Genomic DNA, 17,924 nt, shown 5'->3' with positions numbered 1-17,924 from the left:
CGGCGATTGCGCAAGTGTACGGTGGACCTCTTACCACCTGCCACGCTTGGCTCCATCAGAACCTTCACTCACAGCACGTACCGTTGGTTTAGACCGGGACCGCGAGGCAGTGGAAAGGGACGACGCATACCGCAGCTGAAGCATTGTGCAATCATGAAGTACTTACAGAAACAGTCCGCGCCGCACACTGTCTGAGCATCTTGCCATCGGAAAAGAGAACCTTGCTTTGCCCGCGTTCAGTATGGGCTAGCAACACTTTGATACGCACATATGTGCCCTTTTTAAAACAATCGGTGGTTGCAGGTGGAAATCATATGACTGAGATCTTGCATTGCTGCCGGTTTGAACTCCTCTCCCGGCGGGCCGTTCACTGCCTTTCCCGATCTTACTACGGCATTCTGTCCCTGTGGCTGCGGGCCAGCTCGACTGCCTTGTCATACCCATATACACGGGCGTCGCTGTCTCCAAATCCGGTCGACACCATGCATCCGCCCGCTTGGACAGTGAGACCGCATAATCGACGCCGCTGTAGTCGTCGAGTATAGCAGCTACTTCTTCCGATATGATGGTGCGAGCCCGGCTGACCGAGAGTATAGTGTCGTTCAACGTCATACTTGGTACGACAAAGACACATCTCCCGCCCCTGTTGATTATTGGACTTTTGCCCAAGAAGCGTAAGTTGAGAAATGCGGCAATGTCAGTACCGCCTCGCTCGATCAATTGTTCAAGGTAACGCACATTAGCTTACACTGATGTAGAGGTTACGTAGCAACGGAATACTGAAGCTGAGCTTTGTGGCTGTCCTCACAAGCTTATCGATGACAACTGCCATCATTTAGCGAGCGCCAGGTATTGTGGAGCGCGTTCTTACTACGCCGGTCTAGGCGTAGGGACTCCTGAACGATCTGTAACCGCCGCTCGGATCATCGAAAATCGATCCGCGGATAGGTATATGACCACCGTGCGAAGCTTTGGTAGTGGGGCCGGAGCAGGTGCCTCGAAGTAACGTCTGGACCTGTTGAGCTCGTGAAGACTAGATCCACTTATATCAACCTCCATCTTGTGCGAGACTTCGGCGTCACAGTCCGACTGGATCTGCCGGCATAACAATCGCATCGCCGGAGCACGTTCGTTCCTGATATCCAGACACTCCTTGGGGCCTTGCTCTCCGATAGTTCCAAAAAGAGCCCGCTCGGGACCAGTTACGAGGGCGTAGGTGGAATTGCGCACCTCGAGTGGAAGGACACAAAGCTGCACCCTGCCATGGCTGAATCTGAGACGCTACCGCCTAAAGTCTGCACCACAGCGCCGCTAAGGCAGGGCACGGATACGCGTCAGTGTCTCTCGTGGTCCGAGTTCAAGTAGGATCAGCCCTACCGTTTACTGGTCGCCTTCGAACGTGCGGTGTCAACAAACTGTGGCATGGCGGAAATGTTGAAGCTGCAAGACCGAATCAACCTGAAGAGTCGATGCCGGATAAACACGATCGTTAGGCGTATCAACAGACTCATGGTCTACACACCGGCCTCAAGGGTAAATAGCAGCTTCATTCAGTTACTATCGGTAACCAGAAGTGAAGGTCGCACCTGATTCCCAGCTTTTAAGTTCGTTGGGGCTAACGCAAGAATTACTGGACCCGACACTGCCTGGCCGACCTGACTCCATCCTTCATTGGTGTACGACGTGTCAGTCAGGGGGTACCCCGCCCCGTCGTCTCACCTGCTCGAGTGCTTGGTACAGGTGCTAGCCTCAGACTTACTCGTTTCCTCAGTGGCAGGATCGAGACCGTGCCACGCGGCAGCCTGTGCCGCCTGGCTTGCTTGATTATTGATCCAGTTGCTGGAATTCTGATTTTACACCAAGTCTCTACATTGACGGTGATTGGGACCTTGATGGAGTCGCTCATGGAGCGAGAAAAGTGCGGAGCAGCTACCAACCTGCGGCTTCTAACGATCGCCTTGAGCGCCTGGGTTGCGTACCTTGCTGGTCTGGATAAGGACGAGCTGAAAAAGCCTGCGGATACGAAGCTGCTTCTCCCCCGGAACTCGCTGGGTTTCTCGAGCCGGAAGTGTGTTTGTAGTACAATACTGGGGTTACGAACGATTCTTACATGAGTCTGCGTGATGGACGGTGCACAGTGATGCATCAGATATAGATATGCTCCCGGTTGCCGTCCAAGCTTCAATATGTGAACACATGAAAGGACTGAGCAAGAACGTTACCGACGAGTGCGAGCTCATGCACTGTAGTGGTCCGATAAAACGAGTTATCTTGTACAAAGCAGGATCTGGAAACGCCGCTATCTATGCCTACTCTACCAAGAACGCACTGTCTCAACCAGTTGCCATCTTTACGCCACAGTACAGTGTCAGTATCTACCACCCGACAGCCTTGAGCGTCGCCAAACACAAACACCTTAGTAAAACCACCGGAAGTCATCGCAGGCGGGACCATCTCGGAGAAGCTCGGTGGGGACATCGCGCGCCCGCAGTCTGCGGCCTTGTTTACGATCGCGGCGACCATTGTCGATGATCATGTATCCGCCCAATACCAGCGTCAGCACAAGGCCAAGCGCACCGAACGCCGCAGTTGTAGACAGTGCTGGGATGTATTGCGGCGCATCCCGGTTGCGAAAGATGTTGGAAGAAACGACACCCATGACATTCGCAACCGGCACGCCAATACTGGTCAGCAGGAGTCGACGATTCTCATCCGCAATGTTGTTATTGTACCACACGTCCAACAGCACCGATGGCGCTGACGTGCCCCAGGTCATCATGAAGCAGGCAAAGTACGCCACCGTCTTCTCGTGCAGCACGTCGATGCTGGCGTAGATGATCATCCCGCAGAAGGTGAAAAGGAAGCCAAGAGCGATAAATGGAAAGCGCCACCGAGAATAGTCCGATGCGAAGGCAAGGACAAGCAGCATTGCAGCTCCAGTGATGTTAGGCGCTACCGTGTAGAGGTTTGTCTTGACTGTGCTGTAGCCCAACCGAGCAACGATTTGCGGTAGGAACAGAGATACTGACTGCAGCGGAATGCCCAAGCACATTTCGATGGCTAGGATGAGCCTTGGGTAGCAGAAGTGTCAGCAGAGCGTCTTCTCCTCAAGCGGTCTGGGTAAGCTTACCAGCTCGTCCAATGGTTCAGAATCTTTGCCGCTTCACGAAGCTCGAACTTCTCTTCGACAATGGCAGACGAGTCGATCTGAATGCGGTAGAATGCCAGCTTCTTCTCCTCAGGACTCAGAAACCACGCAGATGCAGCAGATCGCGGGAGGAAGATGAAGGCTACAACCGCCATTGCCATCGACAGCGAACCTTCAATGACAAAGAGATACTTCCAACTAGGTAGGACGCCTCGCTTAATGTGGAACACGCCAAACGCGAGTAGTCCGCCGAAAGCGTAAGCAATGTTGGATGCTGCATAGAAGATTGCAAGACGCCGGGCCAGCTCGCCACGGCGATAGAACTGTGTTTGGTAATAGATGACCAATGGAAAGAAGGCGCTTTCAGCCATACCCAGAAACCAGCGCAAGGCAAGCAGGCCGCTGAAGTTGTACGCCGCGACAGTAAGCAGCGTCATCGTTCCAAAGGTGAACATCATGCATGGAAGCACCCTGCTTGGGCCGTACATCTTGCCAAGGATTCCGAGAAACGGAGCCGTGAGGACATATGGAATGAAGAAGATGCTGAGGAGTATGTTGTACTTGTTCGTGCCTGCCATCCCTAGGTCTTTTTCCAGACCCGCCGTCTTTGCGTTGCCTGGAGTACGAAGGTCAGCGAAATCATCCAGCGAGCGGACCGACAGCGACTCTACTTCGAGAATGAACGGACGGACTCACCCAGGTTCGACTTGTCGAGAGCGTTGAACAGGTACATGCATGCCAGCAGAGGCAGGATCCTGAGGTCAAACTTCCAGAGCAGAGCACGTTCTGCCTTCTCGGAGATCTCGAACGTCTCGCCATCCTTTCGGGTGATGATAGTATTGCCATGACCGTCCAGGGTTATAGATGTGGTTCGTTGTAGCTCGTCAGACGGTAACTTAGTCTCGATGGCGGGAAGCTCCTTCGTGCCTGCCATTGTCTGCTCTGTATCAACGTATCGACGAAGAAAGCTGAATCCTGTTCAGACTTCGAGGAAATGTAACGCAGTCGTTAACCACAGTGATCGGCGCTGGCCGATCCATGCCTATCTGATATGCACTGATAAGACAGTACAGCAAAGTGCAGAAGGCCCGAATACCTGCATGAAGCTCAACCAGCATCGTGGCGACACCTCATGTTTGTCGTTAGAAGAACATGACGCGCAGCGCACCAACCTATCCTCATTTCATCACCATCACAAACCCCACACTCATGCAATATCCTAATCGACCACTGCCAAGGCTAGCAGAGAGCTCACCCGTCTCAAAATCTACCTTCGATGATGGCGATTCGATGATTCCAATGATGTAGTTCTAAGCCAAGCCGCAGGATTTCACATCCACAACCGGCATCGTTCTCCAAGGTAATGCACCATCGGTCATGATCTCTCATAGTAAGACTCGACGATCCTGCAACGAGCCGAAGCGGCAGCGCCTACCGCGAAAGTTCACCAACCGCTATCAAGCAGCTCCCCGTCTGGCAATCTTTTGTCGTGGCACTGCCGATCACGGTCCACCTCATTCACCCTCGTGATAGGTATCAACGTGCCTTGGACGCTTTTGCAAGTCGGGCAGCAATCTACGAATGGCTGGTTCCTCGCTTTGAACTCTGCCTTTGAGCTCCGCCAGCATTGTCAGTCTTACCACCGTGTGCGAAGTCTAGCATGGTGGCAAGCCTTACTCTCGGTTTTGTAGTGATACTTGATCATTGAGTCGGCAATACAGAGCGTCACACCTAAGACTGGGATAAGACACAACGATGCTTTGGGTCTGCTGGCGAGGAGCAAGGCTGTCGGACAGTTGAATTCGAGCTCATAGCCAAGATGGACGATCAGACGCTGTGAGGGTTCGGCTTCGTACTCGGCACCGAATAGGTGGCTTGCGAACCGCAATCTCCAGTAATATGTGCGAGAACATAGATTTTCGCGGCAACATAACTGTAGTTGTTGTAGTTCTCCTATGGTAGACAGCATTCTATGGTCTTGCTCGGGCACTACCCGTACATCTTGTCACGCAGCTCGTGAGACAGGCCAAAGAAGCGGAAGCGTCGCTCTTTGATGGCTCACAATCAGTCGGAATAAAGCTGGCGGTGAACGATGCTTCCGGCTCGGCTTTGAAGTTCATGTTTTGACGACATGATGTGTCGAAGGCGTCCGATTGGTACAAAGATGAAGCACCTCATCAATCCTGCGGTGAGGCAAGCGAGGCTGGCAGGCAGTAGCACGCATTCACCGAGTTCAGACGTCCCAAAGCACGAAGAAATCTTCCTGGAGGAGATGATGGCGGCAGCTTGCTCCTCTCCAGGGCTCATACATCCGACGTCAGAGGGTTGTGTGTCCTTGGTGCCGCCGATCGCTGAAGTATACCCAGGATGCGGACGAGCAGTATGTCGAGCTGCCATAGACCTAAGGTCTCCCGGCAGACGTAAAAGGAAGGGAACACGAACAAAACAGGAGATCGTTCTTTGATTAGATTGGCGTAGGCCGCACATGCGGGCGATTGTTGGCGGAAGCTGCTTCCAGGCGAGGATGTCCATGATCACCATGAACATCGCTATTAGCAGCCTTCACCCCAGCAGACCACAGCTTCACTGTGCGCGTGGACAACGTGAGATCGGTTATTTCACCGCTTACGCATGACGAAGCCAAAGTACTCGAACATGCCTGGTCCATCACTCAGCGTCTCTACCTCCAGGGACCATACGCCTTCCTGCAGTCGGTTGGGTAAAGACCGTCAGCTGTTGCCTTAAACAGCCGTGAGACAAACGGTAGAAATACATACCCTAGTAATCAGCGGCTTGATGAAATGCGGCTGCCGCCAGGTGATGTAAAGCCACAGGCCTCCCGGTTTGAGCGCCCGTGCCACTTCATCCACATACGCCTTGACGTTGGTCTTGACGTCGTTGGGCGGATCCCAGAGCGAGCCGTAGAGCATGGCGTCCAACGTAGCCTTGTCGATGCAGACATCGAAGCTGGCGTCGGAAAAGGTAAGATGGCGGATGTCCATCGTTTCCCATGTGATGGAAGGATGTTGGGCTTGCATATTCGCGACCACGACGGCAGAGAAGTCCACTGCAGTCTGCCTGTCATATCCAAGTTGCTCCAGGTCAGCTGGTAGGGTCTACTGCGTTTCGACGCTCAGCCTACAGTCAGACCCAGGTACAGTATGACGGCACACTCACGCTGTTGCCGCTACCCAGGTGTAGAATGGAGGGTCCCGCGCTCGCCGAGGGCAGATGCTTCGTCATGAATGGCCTGATCTTCTCGAAATGTCGCAGCCAGTCGAAGGCTTTAGCATCGTCGTTGTCTAGGCCATATCGCATGTCCCAGTACTCCGGATGGGAGAGTTCCTCAAGGCTGTCTTTGACCATCTTCGGCTCGACAGCTGAGATGCGGTCGAGCTGGTACAGTATGTCCATCGATCGGTCGTAGTACGGCCTGTTATGCTGTCATCTCAGCTGTACAATTTACCGGGAAGTATATGTAAGGTACATGTATGCTCGTCGAAGTCTGCGGCTGAGATTGACCCACATTGACTGTGGCGCCAGCGGCGTTGCCGTGAAACACGCGGGGAATGGCGCCAGGGTCCAGCGATTAGCGATTGGCTTCCAATGTTTGAACGCGATAGACAGACGCGCCTGTGTGCCTCCTTCACTACTAAATGCATGCTTGGCTGGAGTTTTGGGCGCTGGGTTGTTTGCCGGATTGTGTGTTCTTTACTTTCCTTCCTACTGGCAATCGGTTGTCTTCAACTTCCAGAGAGCTTATGAGCTAGCCTGCGAGCGGTAGCATATCGCTGCATAACATTGACCTATCCCGAGTTGCCAACGCGGGCAAAGACACACGTTGGTAGTCACACGTCATGGGCCTACTAAAGCATCTGCGGTCAAGGTCGCGCCTGGAACCAAATGAGCCCCAAGGTCTTACGGCCTACCCTCAGCGGAGCCCGCCAGCACCATACAGAGGCCGCGATCAAACGCAGCGTCTGCCTGAGCAGGTGCTAGAGATCATCTTCGCATACGTATGCCCACACTCCCAGGACCACAGCTATGAGCCTTCGGAGCGATCACAGATCGGAGACGGATGCATGCTGTGTGACATGCGAGATTTGGCACGATGCGCTCAAGTCTGTCGCAAATGGTACGGCGTTGCACAGCGACTCCTGTATGCCAGCGTACGTATCGACGCGGTTCACTATTGCGCGCTTGAGGAGCAGCTGGCCGAGAAGCGCAAGAAAGGCAAGCATTTCCGCACCAAAAGTGCAGTGATTGAGCCGGGCGAGGTACCTGCTGTAAGACTGTCCTTGTTGTGCAGAACAGTGCGCGAGCAAGACGCGCTGGCACAGCAAGTACTTATACTTAAGATTCCGTACATGACGCGGGAGACCGCAAAAGGTGAGCTAGCAAGGTGCGTCTCTGCGCTACCAAACTTGCGATACGTGGACCTCCCCGATGGCTTCTTCACTGGTGACCCAAGCTGCTTGGCACTACGGCAGGAACTCCAAGCACGATGTCCGGACATCCGCAAGATGAGTTACCGTTCTGGAAGCGAGGAAGCCCTAGAACTGCTCGCGCACAAACACTGGCAAAGCATCGAGACACTGGAACTTAGCGGCCTGGCTATCGAGCCTGCAACGCTGAGGATAGTGCTGGCCAGCCTCCCTACTCTCCACGACTTGACTTTGCGTGACTTGCCTTGGCTTGACGACAGCATCTTTCAGACCTCGCAGGGCCGGCTTCCGGACTTCCCGCCTCTGCAGTTGCTCCGGCTTGAGGGCTGCACATCAGTAACTGCGCAAGGGCTGTGCTACTATCTTGACGCACCTCGGAACCGAGAACTCCTCGCTTCCTTGAGCTTGCAGAGCACTGGTGTAACGGTGCAGGATCTGCATGTCTTATTGTGGAAGGCCAGCCAACTCCAGCACCTCTCCGTCTCCGAGGTCGTCAGCAAGTCGCTTGCAATTGCAACCGCACAGCTACCCCCGCTCACATCCATCAGCCTACGAGTGCTACACTTCGAGATTACAAGCTCCGAAGATGTACACGGTCTGCAGAAGCCGGCCGAAACCTACTACGCTTACCTCGCCACGTCCCTACACCTAAATGCCTTACCTGGCCTGACGACCCTTTTCGTCCGTGATCCGCACTTTACGGAGCTACTAATCCTACCTCCCGTTGCAGCTCCATTTGCGGCGACCGTGGGATCCGACTCCGGCAGTCTACGCAGCAAGCCTTCCAACCTATCAGGCGCGTCCTCGTCACGCATTCACAACACCTCATCGGCCGGTAATGCGGCAGCGTATGGCACTGGCGGCGGTCTTGGGCCGCCCAACCTCGGCGCTGGTGCCCTGAGTCGTGGAGGGTTCAATCAAACGCTCGAAGTCTTCTCCAAAGGGCTGGACGAACTAGAATGGGTCTTCACATCCATCTCCCCACCATCCAAAACCATCAATGGGCGTGATAGAGCCATCTCTAGCTCTACCGGAGGCCGCCCACTCTCCGCTTACAGCGCCGCGCTCGGTCTCGGTCCACAATGGGCACAGGGCGGGTTCGGAGGGGACGCACGCAAGTCCGTCATCGTTGGCAATGGCTTCGGTGGCTTTCTAGCCGTGCCCCAAGAGGAAGTGCCGCGACCACCAACAAGCGATGGCTCACATCAAATCGATGGGGCTGGCGGGACAAGATGGGGCTCCATTGGCAGCCAAGCGACTGCGGGCAGCCAGGGCAGTCGTGGGAGTTTTCTGAAGCCACCGCCTAGCATCAGTAGCTTCGCTGGCAGTACAGTGAGCGTTGCAAGTGACAGGCGCGAGAGTAAGCATGATCTGTGGCGATGATTGTATGAATTGAAACGATTTGGCGATCATTGCATACGAATGGTGTTGTGAGCTGGGCAATGGTGGGTTCAAAGTACCTTGCGGGAATACTTTCTTCGAAAACGCGATTGTACCCGTACAACAACTAGCACCGGCAGACTGCGGTTTGCGAGCGTTACGTGTTGAAGATGATCTGGAAAGACATTTTCCTAGCAGGCCCCATCAGTTTCAGACGGCTCGAATTGACTCGCGGCAGCACTTTGCTGCTGCTTGATACTGCCCAAGCGTCAACACGATCTAGTGGATGCATGTCATGAAGTCGGAACGACTTCGCGGCCTATCCACCGAAACCTTCGTCGACGCGCCCTAGCACAATTAAGTCCGCAAACCCCGAGGCAGGAACTCGTCGCGTCAGATGCGGTCGAAGCACGACATCTACCCTACGTGACATCGCCTGCAGATCTCACCTACTTCACCCAATAATCGTCTCACTTCCTCTCACTTCTACCACATCCGCAATGCCTACAGTGCTGCCGCTTACAGGCCGGAGGACAAAGCGCTCCGCTTTCACATTGCGCTTGCGCAGAAGGTTCAGTACCTGAGTTTCTCCGATGCATCAGAGCGACGCACGTGGTGGTAAGTGTGTTTCATTGACGATCTTCCCTGTATTACTGTTATCCGTCTATATCTCTCCTTTGTCTCGTTTTATCGTGTCCGTCGATAGCTGGGCCGGCTTCAGAGGGTAGCTATGGCTGTGCATACAGAAGAGCCGAAGGCGCTAGACACGACTGATATTGCCACGGCTTCGCCAGACTCGCCTCAACTGGCCTCAAGCGCCGCTTCAGACCTGGACGACAATTATGATCTGTATAAGCAAAGCGCGGGTGAAGATCTTGACCCGAACGAAGCGAAGAAAGTCTTGCGGAAGATCGACTTCCGTGTCGTGCCGGTTTTGTTCATCATCTATCTCTTGCAGTACCTGGACAAGAACGGTATTAACTATGCTTCTGTCTACGGCTTGCAAGCGGGCACTCACCTGCACGGGCAGGACTATGCCTGGCTCTCGAGCATTGTGCGTCCTGCCTCAGCAGCGAATGGGGAAGACTACTACTGACAAATTCTTACCAGTTCTACTTCGGCTACCTGGTCTCGCAATACCCATGTGGCTACCTCCTCCAGCGCCTCCCGCTCGCCAAGGTTATCGGCGCTACGACGCTAGGGTGGGGCGTTATCCTCATCACAACGCCGGCATGCTACAACTTCACCGGGATCGCCATTAACCGCTTCCTTCTCGGTGCCGTAGAGGCCACGGTCAATCCGGGTTTCGTGCTAGTCATGTCAATATGGTACACTTCAGCCGAGCAGCCGCTGCGGCTGGAGTCTTACTACTGCACCAACGGCATAGCTACAATGTTCGGTGGCTTGATCGGTTATGCGGTTGGCCACATCAAGACCGGACTGCCGCGCTGGATGTACGTCTTCCTGATCTTCGGAGCCTGTTCCATCGCAGCGGGTATCTGGTCTCTCCTCGTACTGCCGGATCAACCTTCGACAGCGAAGTTTCTAAGCGAGCGGGAGCGTACGGTAGCTGTCGAGCGCGTGGCAGCGAACCGGCAGGGCGTGAAGAACCGCCACTTCAAGACTCGCCAACTCTGGCAGACACTGTACGACCCTAAGACCTGGATTCTCTTCGTAATGGCCGTTGGCGCTCAGGTGCCCAACTCAGCCATCACCTCGTTCACCTCGCTCATCATCAAGGGTTTTGGGGTTGGCACACTCGGCACACAGTACCTTCAAATCCCAGGTGGAGCGATTCAATTTGTAGCCCTGCTGGCCGGAGGCTTCATCTGTAGCAGGTGGCCTAACACTCGCTGCATGGTAATGATTGCCGCGAACGCCATTTGCATCTGCGGCGCTGCCCTGCTTGTCGGCTTGCCCACCACCAACAAATGGGGTCGGCTGGTTGGGCTGTGGCTCTGCTATTTCCAGGGCCTGGGCTTCAGCATGTCATTAACCATAATTTCATCGAACATTGCGGGCTCGACCAAGAAGCAGCTCACTGGTGCAATCCTCTTCACGGGTTATTGCGTGGTAACTTCGCTATCCCTCCCGCACTCATCAGTACACCCGCTGACACAAACTCTGCTTTGGTTGTAGGGCAACATCATCGGGTAAGTCTACTCCCTCTCTGTTCATGTGCAAGGGACTGACTAAGTAAACAGCCCCCAAACGTTCAAAAGCAGCGAAGCGCCCTATTACCACTCCGCATATATTGCAATGTTGGTAGGTTATACGGTCAAGCTGCTGATGGTAGTTGTACTTTATGTCTATATGTGGTCAGTCAACAAGAAAAGAGATAGAGAAATGATGGCCGAGGGGGGCCTTGGTAATGAGGAGGAAAAGGCGGCCATCGAAAGAGGCATGCATGATATGACCGAGCTGGACAACAAAGGCTTTCGCTACGTACTGTGAAGGCTTGGCCTGGCTCCCAAAGGAGAAGGCTTGTGATGTCTTGATTTTGGTGCAAAGTGACGATACTCCCTGGTCATACAACAGGACTGCTTACAGAGAGAACAAGATTTTCGAGCATCGTTGAGACACTCCAATTTTTGCTTCTGAAATCGTGTTACGACAGTTCGAATTGTGCCACTTACGGTACGTAGCCGCCTGTGGCAAAGAATGACATGGTGTAAGTGTCAAGAGGTGGCAGGATGATAGTGACACGCTCTTCGATCGCAAGGACGCCGAGAGATGCAAGACTGGGAGCAGGCCCACTAGGTCCTTGGCGCCGATTGGGCAGAGTGGAAAGTGAAGTCGGACCCTTTCGCCGCTTCTGTTTGGTGAGAATTGCATGTGTGCATGTGTCGTCCGCTCAAGGCGGTAACCGCACAATGCTGCGCATGCTACAAGGCTGTAAGGCAACGCTTGTCAGGCTTCCCGTCGCCACCTTGCGAGCTTCACTTCAGCATCACGCCATCATCCGCGAGAACTTCCATCACCGCAGTCTCCGCAATGAGTGGCGCTCATGCATCCTTAGCGTGCTGCCAAAGGCCGCTAGACGACATCTCGAAGCACGGATGATAAGCTTCTCCCACCCTATTCCCTTGCTGTATGGCCTCATCAAGCGAAAGAGTGCAAGCTACAGCAGCGAGGGCTGAAGTCAGACTGGGTCCGGAAAGACACCATAACTGTCTCGGTCTCATTAGTGCAACGCCTCAACCATCCATCGCGGTGGGCCCCCAGCGTTCTGGAAGCGGCGTGGCCGGGTGGATGTAGCTGAAAACCGCTTCCTACCGATCGTGCGGTTGTAACGTCGACGCTTTTACTCATCACTTGGTCCTCGTTTCGCTTTTCGCGAGCTCGGCGCGGCATCATAAGACCCTTCCCCATCCCTCCTGCATATCATTCTTATCGCGTCTCCATCATCGCGGTCTACGATCTTATACTGCATTCTCTTGTTGCGCCCACCTCATACCGGCAACCATGGCCGCAACACTTGACACCGGCAACTTGGAGAAGAAAGTAGATCCGATCCTCGACGCGCCTGCGTATGAGAGGGACGAGCTTGTGGATGGCGACAGCTCCGTCGATGTTATCAACGTCCTGCTCAGCGAGGGTATAACAGCACTAGCTTGGTCCTCCGTCATGCACAGCGCTTAGGCTGACACGCGATCGTCACAGACTCCAAGCATGAAATCCAACTGCGCACCATGTCATGGCAGAAAGCCGCCTGGCTACTGTGCGGAGACCAGGTCTGCCTCGCCATCATGGCTCAGACATGGTCGTTATCGTGCGTTCCTCTGTCGTTCAGCCCATAGCACCATTGTCCAATCCTGACACGTCGTGAACAGCGTCCTTGGATGGGTTCCCGGCATCATTACCATGGTCGTTGCCGGCATCATCTTCTGGATCACCAGCATGACAATGCACCGCTACATCATGAAGTACCCGCAGATCCGCGACATCTGCGACTTCGGCTATTACATCTTTGGCAAGAGCAAGATTGCGTACGAGTTTACGGGCTTCATGCTGCTAGCGAACAATATCATGCTTATCGGTTTCCACGTTCTGACGGGCGCCCGCATTCTGAACACGCTTTCCGACCACTCTCAATGCACGGTCGTCTTCAATATCATCATCATGATCATGGGCATAGTATGCTCCGTTCCGCGGACGCTCAAGCACGTCAGCTTCATGAGCATCTTCTCGGCCTTCTTCATGGGTCTGAGCATCCTGCTGTTCATGATCTTCGCCGGCATCGAACCCGCACCAGGCTACGGCTACAATGGTGACTACCCAACCGATGGCCCCGTGCGGACTTACGCTTTCCCTCTTCCCGGCACCACCTTTGTTGCCTGCATGAATGCGGTCCTCAACATCACCTTGTAAGTACCTCATGCACCTCCGGTACTTCTCCTCTGTACCGTATGCTAACGACAACGTACCAGCCTCTGGGTTCCTCAAATCCTCTTCCCAACCTTCATTTCCGAGATGTCCAACCCAGCCGACTTCCCCAAATCGCTCGCGGTTCTCACCGGCGTCTCCGCCTTCCTCTTCATCGTCCCACCCGCAGTCGGCTTCCGCTACTTGGGCCAATACTCGACTGCACCCGCCTTCGGCTCCCTTGGCGTTACGACCTACAAGAAGGCCTCGTTCGCCTTTGTCATTATCCCCACCCTCGTGATCGGCGTTATCTACGCCAACGTCAGTGCCAAATTCATCTACCACCGCATCATGGGCCGCTCCCGGCACGCGCACAGTAATACGGTTATCGGCTGGAGCGCGTGGATCGGAGTAATGATCGGCATCTGGATCATCGCATGGATCTTCGCCGAAGTCATTCCATCCATGGGCGACTTTCTCTCCCTGCTCTCGGCTGCATTCGACAGCTTTTTCGGCTTTATCTATTTCTCGATTGCAGAATTCAGTATGCACCAAGGCAACCTTTTTGGCGGGCCCTGGAGGAGTTTCATGTCCATCCTGTACATCTTCATCATGGCCTGTGGGCTTTTCATGCTGGGGCCTGGATTCTACGCGGCGGTGGAGGCAATCATTGCGGACTACTCTGGCGCGACTAGACCAGCGTTCAGCTGTGCTAACCTTGCCATTTAGATGGAGCGTGTGCCTTTTGCGGCGATGGAACACACTGCGTGATGTATGAGATAGAACGATACGTTTATGTTACGGACACTACAGAAGCGGGAATCTGTTGAAAGAAAGCCTTAGAAAGCCTACATTGTTCCTGATAACCTGGCGAGCTGCAGTAGCACTGCGATTGCAGCCTTTCCCATCTGTGCATTCTAAGCGCACCCTTGTCTTGGATCGCAGTATGATAATGCTTCTGAACACGCCAACCAAGCCTCACTCAAGCCGCTTACATCTTCCCGTTACCTTCGCACACGGGCAAATAACACCTTGCGCACACTGTCGACTCGCAGCAATGACCTAAAGCCTTCGTCAAGCCTGCCAAAGACTCCACGCCGCCCGAGATGTGAGCCACTACCGTATGGTCGTACCAGCTCGTTCGGACTCGTCTTCAACCCGCTTTCGTGCTCAACGGCGCTTCCATGCCACCAGATGTCTGCGGAATAGAGTGTTTCCGATCCCGGCAAATTGAAGGATACCGCGACACGTCTGTCAGGCCGAGCTATGGCAAGAGCCACTGCCTCTGTGCTGATCTGAGCCGCAGGGTGCCTCTCTTCAACGTTCGCGGGTCAGGATGGTAAGCGGACAAGGTCGGTGTCTTCAGGGGAGGACCTGACCTCTGAGACAGCAGAATGTAAATGCGCGTGCCGAAACCGAACAAAGCTCTCTAAATGGCTGCATTGTCCTCAAGTAACCGTCTGCCAAGTCGCAGTGCGTGTCCTTGTTGCCGCTTGGTAGATTGGATCCCATCATATGCCTGAGAAAGGAGGGCTGATATGCCATGATAAAATAAGACAGTGGCGCACACGTTGCGGGCTCACTTTCATGGCGGAAGGCCCCAAATCACCACCTCCCCGTCACCGCCAGCGCTTGCCCATTGCTTTCGCAGCTGGTTCCAAGCGATGGCAGACACCACGTCCTTCTTACTCGTCTTCTCGCTTGTCGTGATCTCCCTCGTATGCGTTAGTCGATGCATCAGCGATCCACTCAAGACATCCCAAACACAGACACTCCCATCCTCTCCTCCACTGATAGCCATACTATCCGCCATGCCCAACGTCGAACGAATGCGGTACGTCTTGTTCACAAATTGCGGATCTTTGAACGTTTGCAAGCACTTTCCAGTCGGCCGGTCCATAAGGCGCAGCTTTGAATCCAGCGAAGAGACCAAGAAACTATCTCCCGCCTTCGTGAGTGTAACGCTCGTCACGCTCGCTCCAAGCACATCAACATTCACATGGCCGGCAGCAAGATCATACACCCTAACCCTCCCATCAACGCTTCCAGCATAGATCTCAGCCCCAACAACGGCAACGGAGCTAATCGCATCCTTCGCCTCACCAAATGTCATGATAGGCTTCTCGGACCTCGACTTCCCATCCCAGACCTTGACCGTCCCATCAAAACTTCCACTCACAATCACCGAGTCCCCATCTCCACCGAAAGCGACAGCGTTAACACGAGCAACGTGTCCCGCAAACCGTCTCAAGGTCTGCGCGGTGGCAACGTCCCATAGAAAGACCGTTTTGTCACCGCCTACAGACGCGAAACGGGAGTTATCATCACTGACGGCCAGATCAAGGACTTCATAGCCATGAGCGGAGTAAGTCTGGACAAGCTTACGGGTAGACGGATTGAAAAGGCGGACCTGGCGGTCTTGGGAGCCTGTGAGAAGGTATTGGCCTGATCCGGCGGAGAAGGTGAGGGCGTGGACGGGTCCGCTGTGGCCTCCGAGACGGGCTAGGGGTGTTGTCGGGAAGTCCTGAGGTGCGGACATTCCGTCCTGTATATTACATGTTCATGTGCATGTGTTTGAAAGTGTGGAGGTGTGGTGAATGTTCGCAAAGGGAAGGTGTGGAGTGACAAAGCGGCATATGCCGCTTATCCAGTGATCAAGTAACAGGTATACTATGCGGTGCGCCAGTCTCGTGAAACAATGACAGTATTAAGTTCGCTTTTCATTACCATCTCATCGCCAGACCCGCATGAGATACGTGGAAAGCGAGTGCACTGCACTCGACTTACCGTAACGTATCCCTTCCCACTCAGCTAGCAACAGCACACAATATGGCAGCAGTGGTATCTTTTGCACCGCAAAGCAACCCCTTTCGCGAAAACGCCCGCTTGCAACCTGATACCGTGCATCTAGAGTTGCGCGGGTAGCAGAGTCAGCAGCTGCTCACGAACAAGATCGCAACGGTTTGGCCTTACCTCCGCAATGAACAACGGCTTTTTCAGCGTCTCCCACTCCGCGCCACACTCCCTTGCATCTGCTCGACCTCCTGCTCCAACCGCTTAATCTCCGCATGACTCAGCTCCAGGTCCTTGTTCAAGCGATCTCGCTCGGCAATGAGTTTCTGCTCCCACTGTCTGAACCGCTGCTCCTCGACCTTAACTTGCTCAGTGAAGCGCTTGCGCAGCGCCTCCTCTTCCTCCTTGAACTTGGGATTGTCCAGCTTTCTCGGCCTCGCCTCGCCGAACTTGCGCGTCTCCATCTGCTGCGCGCGGTAGGCTTCGTAGTGGTTCTCTTCGGTGGTGTGGATGAGGTCGAGCATGTGCGTGCGGATAAGGATGGCGCGGAGTTTCTTGAAATCGCAGTGCTCTTCGTTCTCGACTTCGGCGACGCCCCAGGCGTACTGGCGGCCTTTGACCGTGCGCCCGTCGTGGGTGGTCACGTCGCGCTCGGAGCCGATGACGGAGAATGGCATCGCGGCGATGAGGCTGCGAGCATGCTGAAGCCCGGCTTCATCGTCCTCCTCGAGCGGTGGAGTGTAGATCTTGATACCTTGTGCATCGATCACAGCTCGAATCTATGGACTGTAGGTTAGACAGACGTGGTACTACGGACAGCTGCAGCCTCACTTACGCGATTTTTGAATCTCACGAGATCAGCTGGTGAGAGGGTGTCCGCCTTGGCCACGACCGGAATGAGATTGACGCGTGTACACAGTCGCTTCATCACCTCAATGTCCAGCGGTTTCAGTGTGTGGCCGGTCGGGCGGATGAAATAGAGGCATGCATGGACGCGCAAATCGATCTTCTCCGTGCGCTTGGGCTGCTGTTCTTGCAGCATGTAGCTCTCATGCTGGTCGTCTAAGAACTCGATGATGGGTTGCCATGAGTCGCGGTTGTTCACATAGTCGCCGAAGCCGGGGGTATCAATGACCGTCAAGCGGACCTTGAAGAACTTCTCCTCCAGCTCGGCCTTGGTGATTTCAATTTCGACAGTCTTGTCGACCTGCTTTGCGTGCCGACGACGGTGATCCGCGTAGTTCTTAATGGTGGTAGAGAAGAGCGTGTTGATGAAGGTGGTCTTGCCCAAGCCCGACTCACCAGCCACCATGATGGTGAAGGCAGCGCCGCGCTTGGCTACGATCTTGTGGCGCTGGTTGGGAAGCTATGTCTCTCGCATCAGCTCCACCAGCCCTCGCGTTCAGGTGCTGCCTTCGGGCAACATACATTGGCAATGCCGATCGGGTTGAGTGCTTCGGCCATGGTGGGAGCTTCGTTAGTCGGTTGTGGTGATGGGACGCTTGACTTCTTGTCTTCAGATATGAACGCGCCTGGCACGCTCTCCAAGTTGGGCGTCTGTAGCACGGGCAAAGACATGTTAGCCGCGGTGCAAGTGTCAATGGTATCTTCGTGTGTGTTGCCGGTTGAGGAGTGATGCTTGCGCACTGGAAAGCGAAGTGGGGCCTTGCGTACCTGCTGTATCGAGCGGTTCGATCGGCAGTTGTGAATGTGAATGGCAAGCCCGTGACAGCGCACACTCGCACAGCAGTAGAGATCCGTTGCGACGGGGAGGAAAGCTGGACCGAATCTCC

At 54.5% G+C, this 17,924-nt stretch overlaps 9 protein-coding genes across 9 annotated transcripts; 3 read left to right on the top strand and 6 right to left on the bottom strand.

The window, feature by feature from the left end:
* Positions 1-43: 43 nt before the first annotated feature.
* On the bottom strand, positions 44-807 carry BAUCODRAFT_36770 (uncharacterized protein). Its single transcript, XM_007680519.1, has 3 exons — positions 759-807; positions 602-674; positions 44-549 (listed from the first exon to the last, which is right to left on the bottom strand). The coding sequence occupies exons 2-3, from the start codon at positions 632-634 to the stop codon at positions 247-249; spliced, it is 336 nt and encodes a 111-aa protein (XP_007678709.1). The 5' UTR covers positions 635-674; positions 759-807; the 3' UTR covers positions 44-246.
* An 833-nt stretch (positions 808-1,640) lies between these two features.
* Positions 1,641-2,281, bottom strand: BAUCODRAFT_228565 (uncharacterized protein). Its single transcript, XM_007680940.1, has one exon. It carries the CDS (start codon positions 2,144-2,146, stop codon positions 1,691-1,693), a length of 456 nt encoding a protein of 151 aa, XP_007679130.1. The 5' UTR covers positions 2,147-2,281; the 3' UTR covers positions 1,641-1,690.
* On the bottom strand, positions 2,282-4,191 carry BAUCODRAFT_228574 (uncharacterized protein). Its single transcript, XM_007680939.1, has 3 exons — positions 3,845-4,191; positions 3,131-3,764; positions 2,282-3,071 (listed from the first exon to the last, which is right to left on the bottom strand). The coding sequence occupies exons 1-3, from the start codon at positions 4,080-4,082 to the stop codon at positions 2,417-2,419; spliced, it is 1,527 nt and encodes a 508-aa protein (XP_007679129.1). The 5' UTR covers positions 4,083-4,191; the 3' UTR covers positions 2,282-2,416.
* A 1,575-nt stretch (positions 4,192-5,766) lies between these two features.
* BAUCODRAFT_150480 (uncharacterized protein) lies at positions 5,767-6,562 on the bottom strand (the record flags this gene model as incomplete). The annotated part of the gene is made up of 3 exons (XM_007680938.1): positions 5,767-5,853; positions 5,926-6,264; positions 6,326-6,562. 3 exons carry the CDS (start codon positions 6,560-6,562, stop codon positions 5,767-5,769), a joined length of 663 nt encoding a protein of 220 aa, XP_007679128.1.
* Positions 6,563-6,772: 210 nt separating this feature from the next.
* On the top strand, positions 6,773-9,443 carry BAUCODRAFT_36766 (uncharacterized protein). The gene has a single exon (XM_007680518.1). It carries the CDS (start codon positions 7,006-7,008, stop codon positions 8,974-8,976), a length of 1,971 nt encoding a protein of 656 aa, XP_007678708.1. The 5' UTR covers positions 6,773-7,005; the 3' UTR covers positions 8,977-9,443.
* Positions 9,444-9,643: 200 nt separating this feature from the next.
* BAUCODRAFT_36764 (uncharacterized protein) lies at positions 9,644-11,488 on the top strand. The gene is made up of 4 exons (XM_007680517.1): positions 9,644-10,027; positions 10,084-11,046; positions 11,113-11,126; positions 11,178-11,488. The coding sequence occupies exons 1-4, from the start codon at positions 9,704-9,706 to the stop codon at positions 11,425-11,427; spliced, it is 1,551 nt and encodes a 516-aa protein (XP_007678707.1). The 5' UTR covers positions 9,644-9,703; the 3' UTR covers positions 11,428-11,488.
* Positions 11,489-12,389: 901 nt separating this feature from the next.
* Positions 12,390-14,295, top strand: BAUCODRAFT_228522 (uncharacterized protein). The gene is made up of 3 exons (XM_007680937.1): positions 12,390-12,745; positions 12,807-13,340; positions 13,404-14,295. The coding sequence occupies exons 1-3, from the start codon at positions 12,666-12,668 to the stop codon at positions 14,065-14,067; spliced, it is 1,278 nt and encodes a 425-aa protein (XP_007679127.1). The 5' UTR covers positions 12,390-12,665; the 3' UTR covers positions 14,068-14,295.
* A 507-nt stretch (positions 14,296-14,802) lies between these two features.
* BAUCODRAFT_228397 (uncharacterized protein) lies at positions 14,803-16,142 on the bottom strand. Its single transcript, XM_007680936.1, has one exon. It carries the CDS (start codon positions 15,875-15,877, stop codon positions 14,924-14,926), a length of 954 nt encoding a protein of 317 aa, XP_007679126.1. The 5' UTR covers positions 15,878-16,142; the 3' UTR covers positions 14,803-14,923.
* Positions 16,082-17,833, bottom strand: BAUCODRAFT_36759 (uncharacterized protein). The gene is made up of 5 exons (XM_007680516.1): positions 17,806-17,833; positions 17,560-17,688; positions 16,967-17,497; positions 16,312-16,910; positions 16,082-16,245 (listed from the first exon to the last, which is right to left on the bottom strand). Exons 2-4 carry the CDS (start codon positions 17,593-17,595, stop codon positions 16,335-16,337), a joined length of 1,143 nt encoding a protein of 380 aa, XP_007678706.1. The 5' UTR covers positions 17,596-17,688; positions 17,806-17,833; the 3' UTR covers positions 16,082-16,245; positions 16,312-16,334.
* Between the last annotated feature and the right edge of the window lie 91 nt (positions 17,834-17,924).

Source organism: Baudoinia panamericana, assembly GCF_000338955.1.
Source record: "Baudoinia panamericana UAMH 10762 unplaced genomic scaffold BAUCOscaffold_10, whole genome shotgun sequence".
Classification (NCBI taxonomy): domain Eukaryota; kingdom Fungi; phylum Ascomycota; class Dothideomycetes; order Mycosphaerellales; family Teratosphaeriaceae; genus Baudoinia; species Baudoinia panamericana.
The sequence above is the reverse complement of the archived record's forward strand: the minus strand, read 5'-3'. Positions and strand labels throughout refer to the sequence as shown.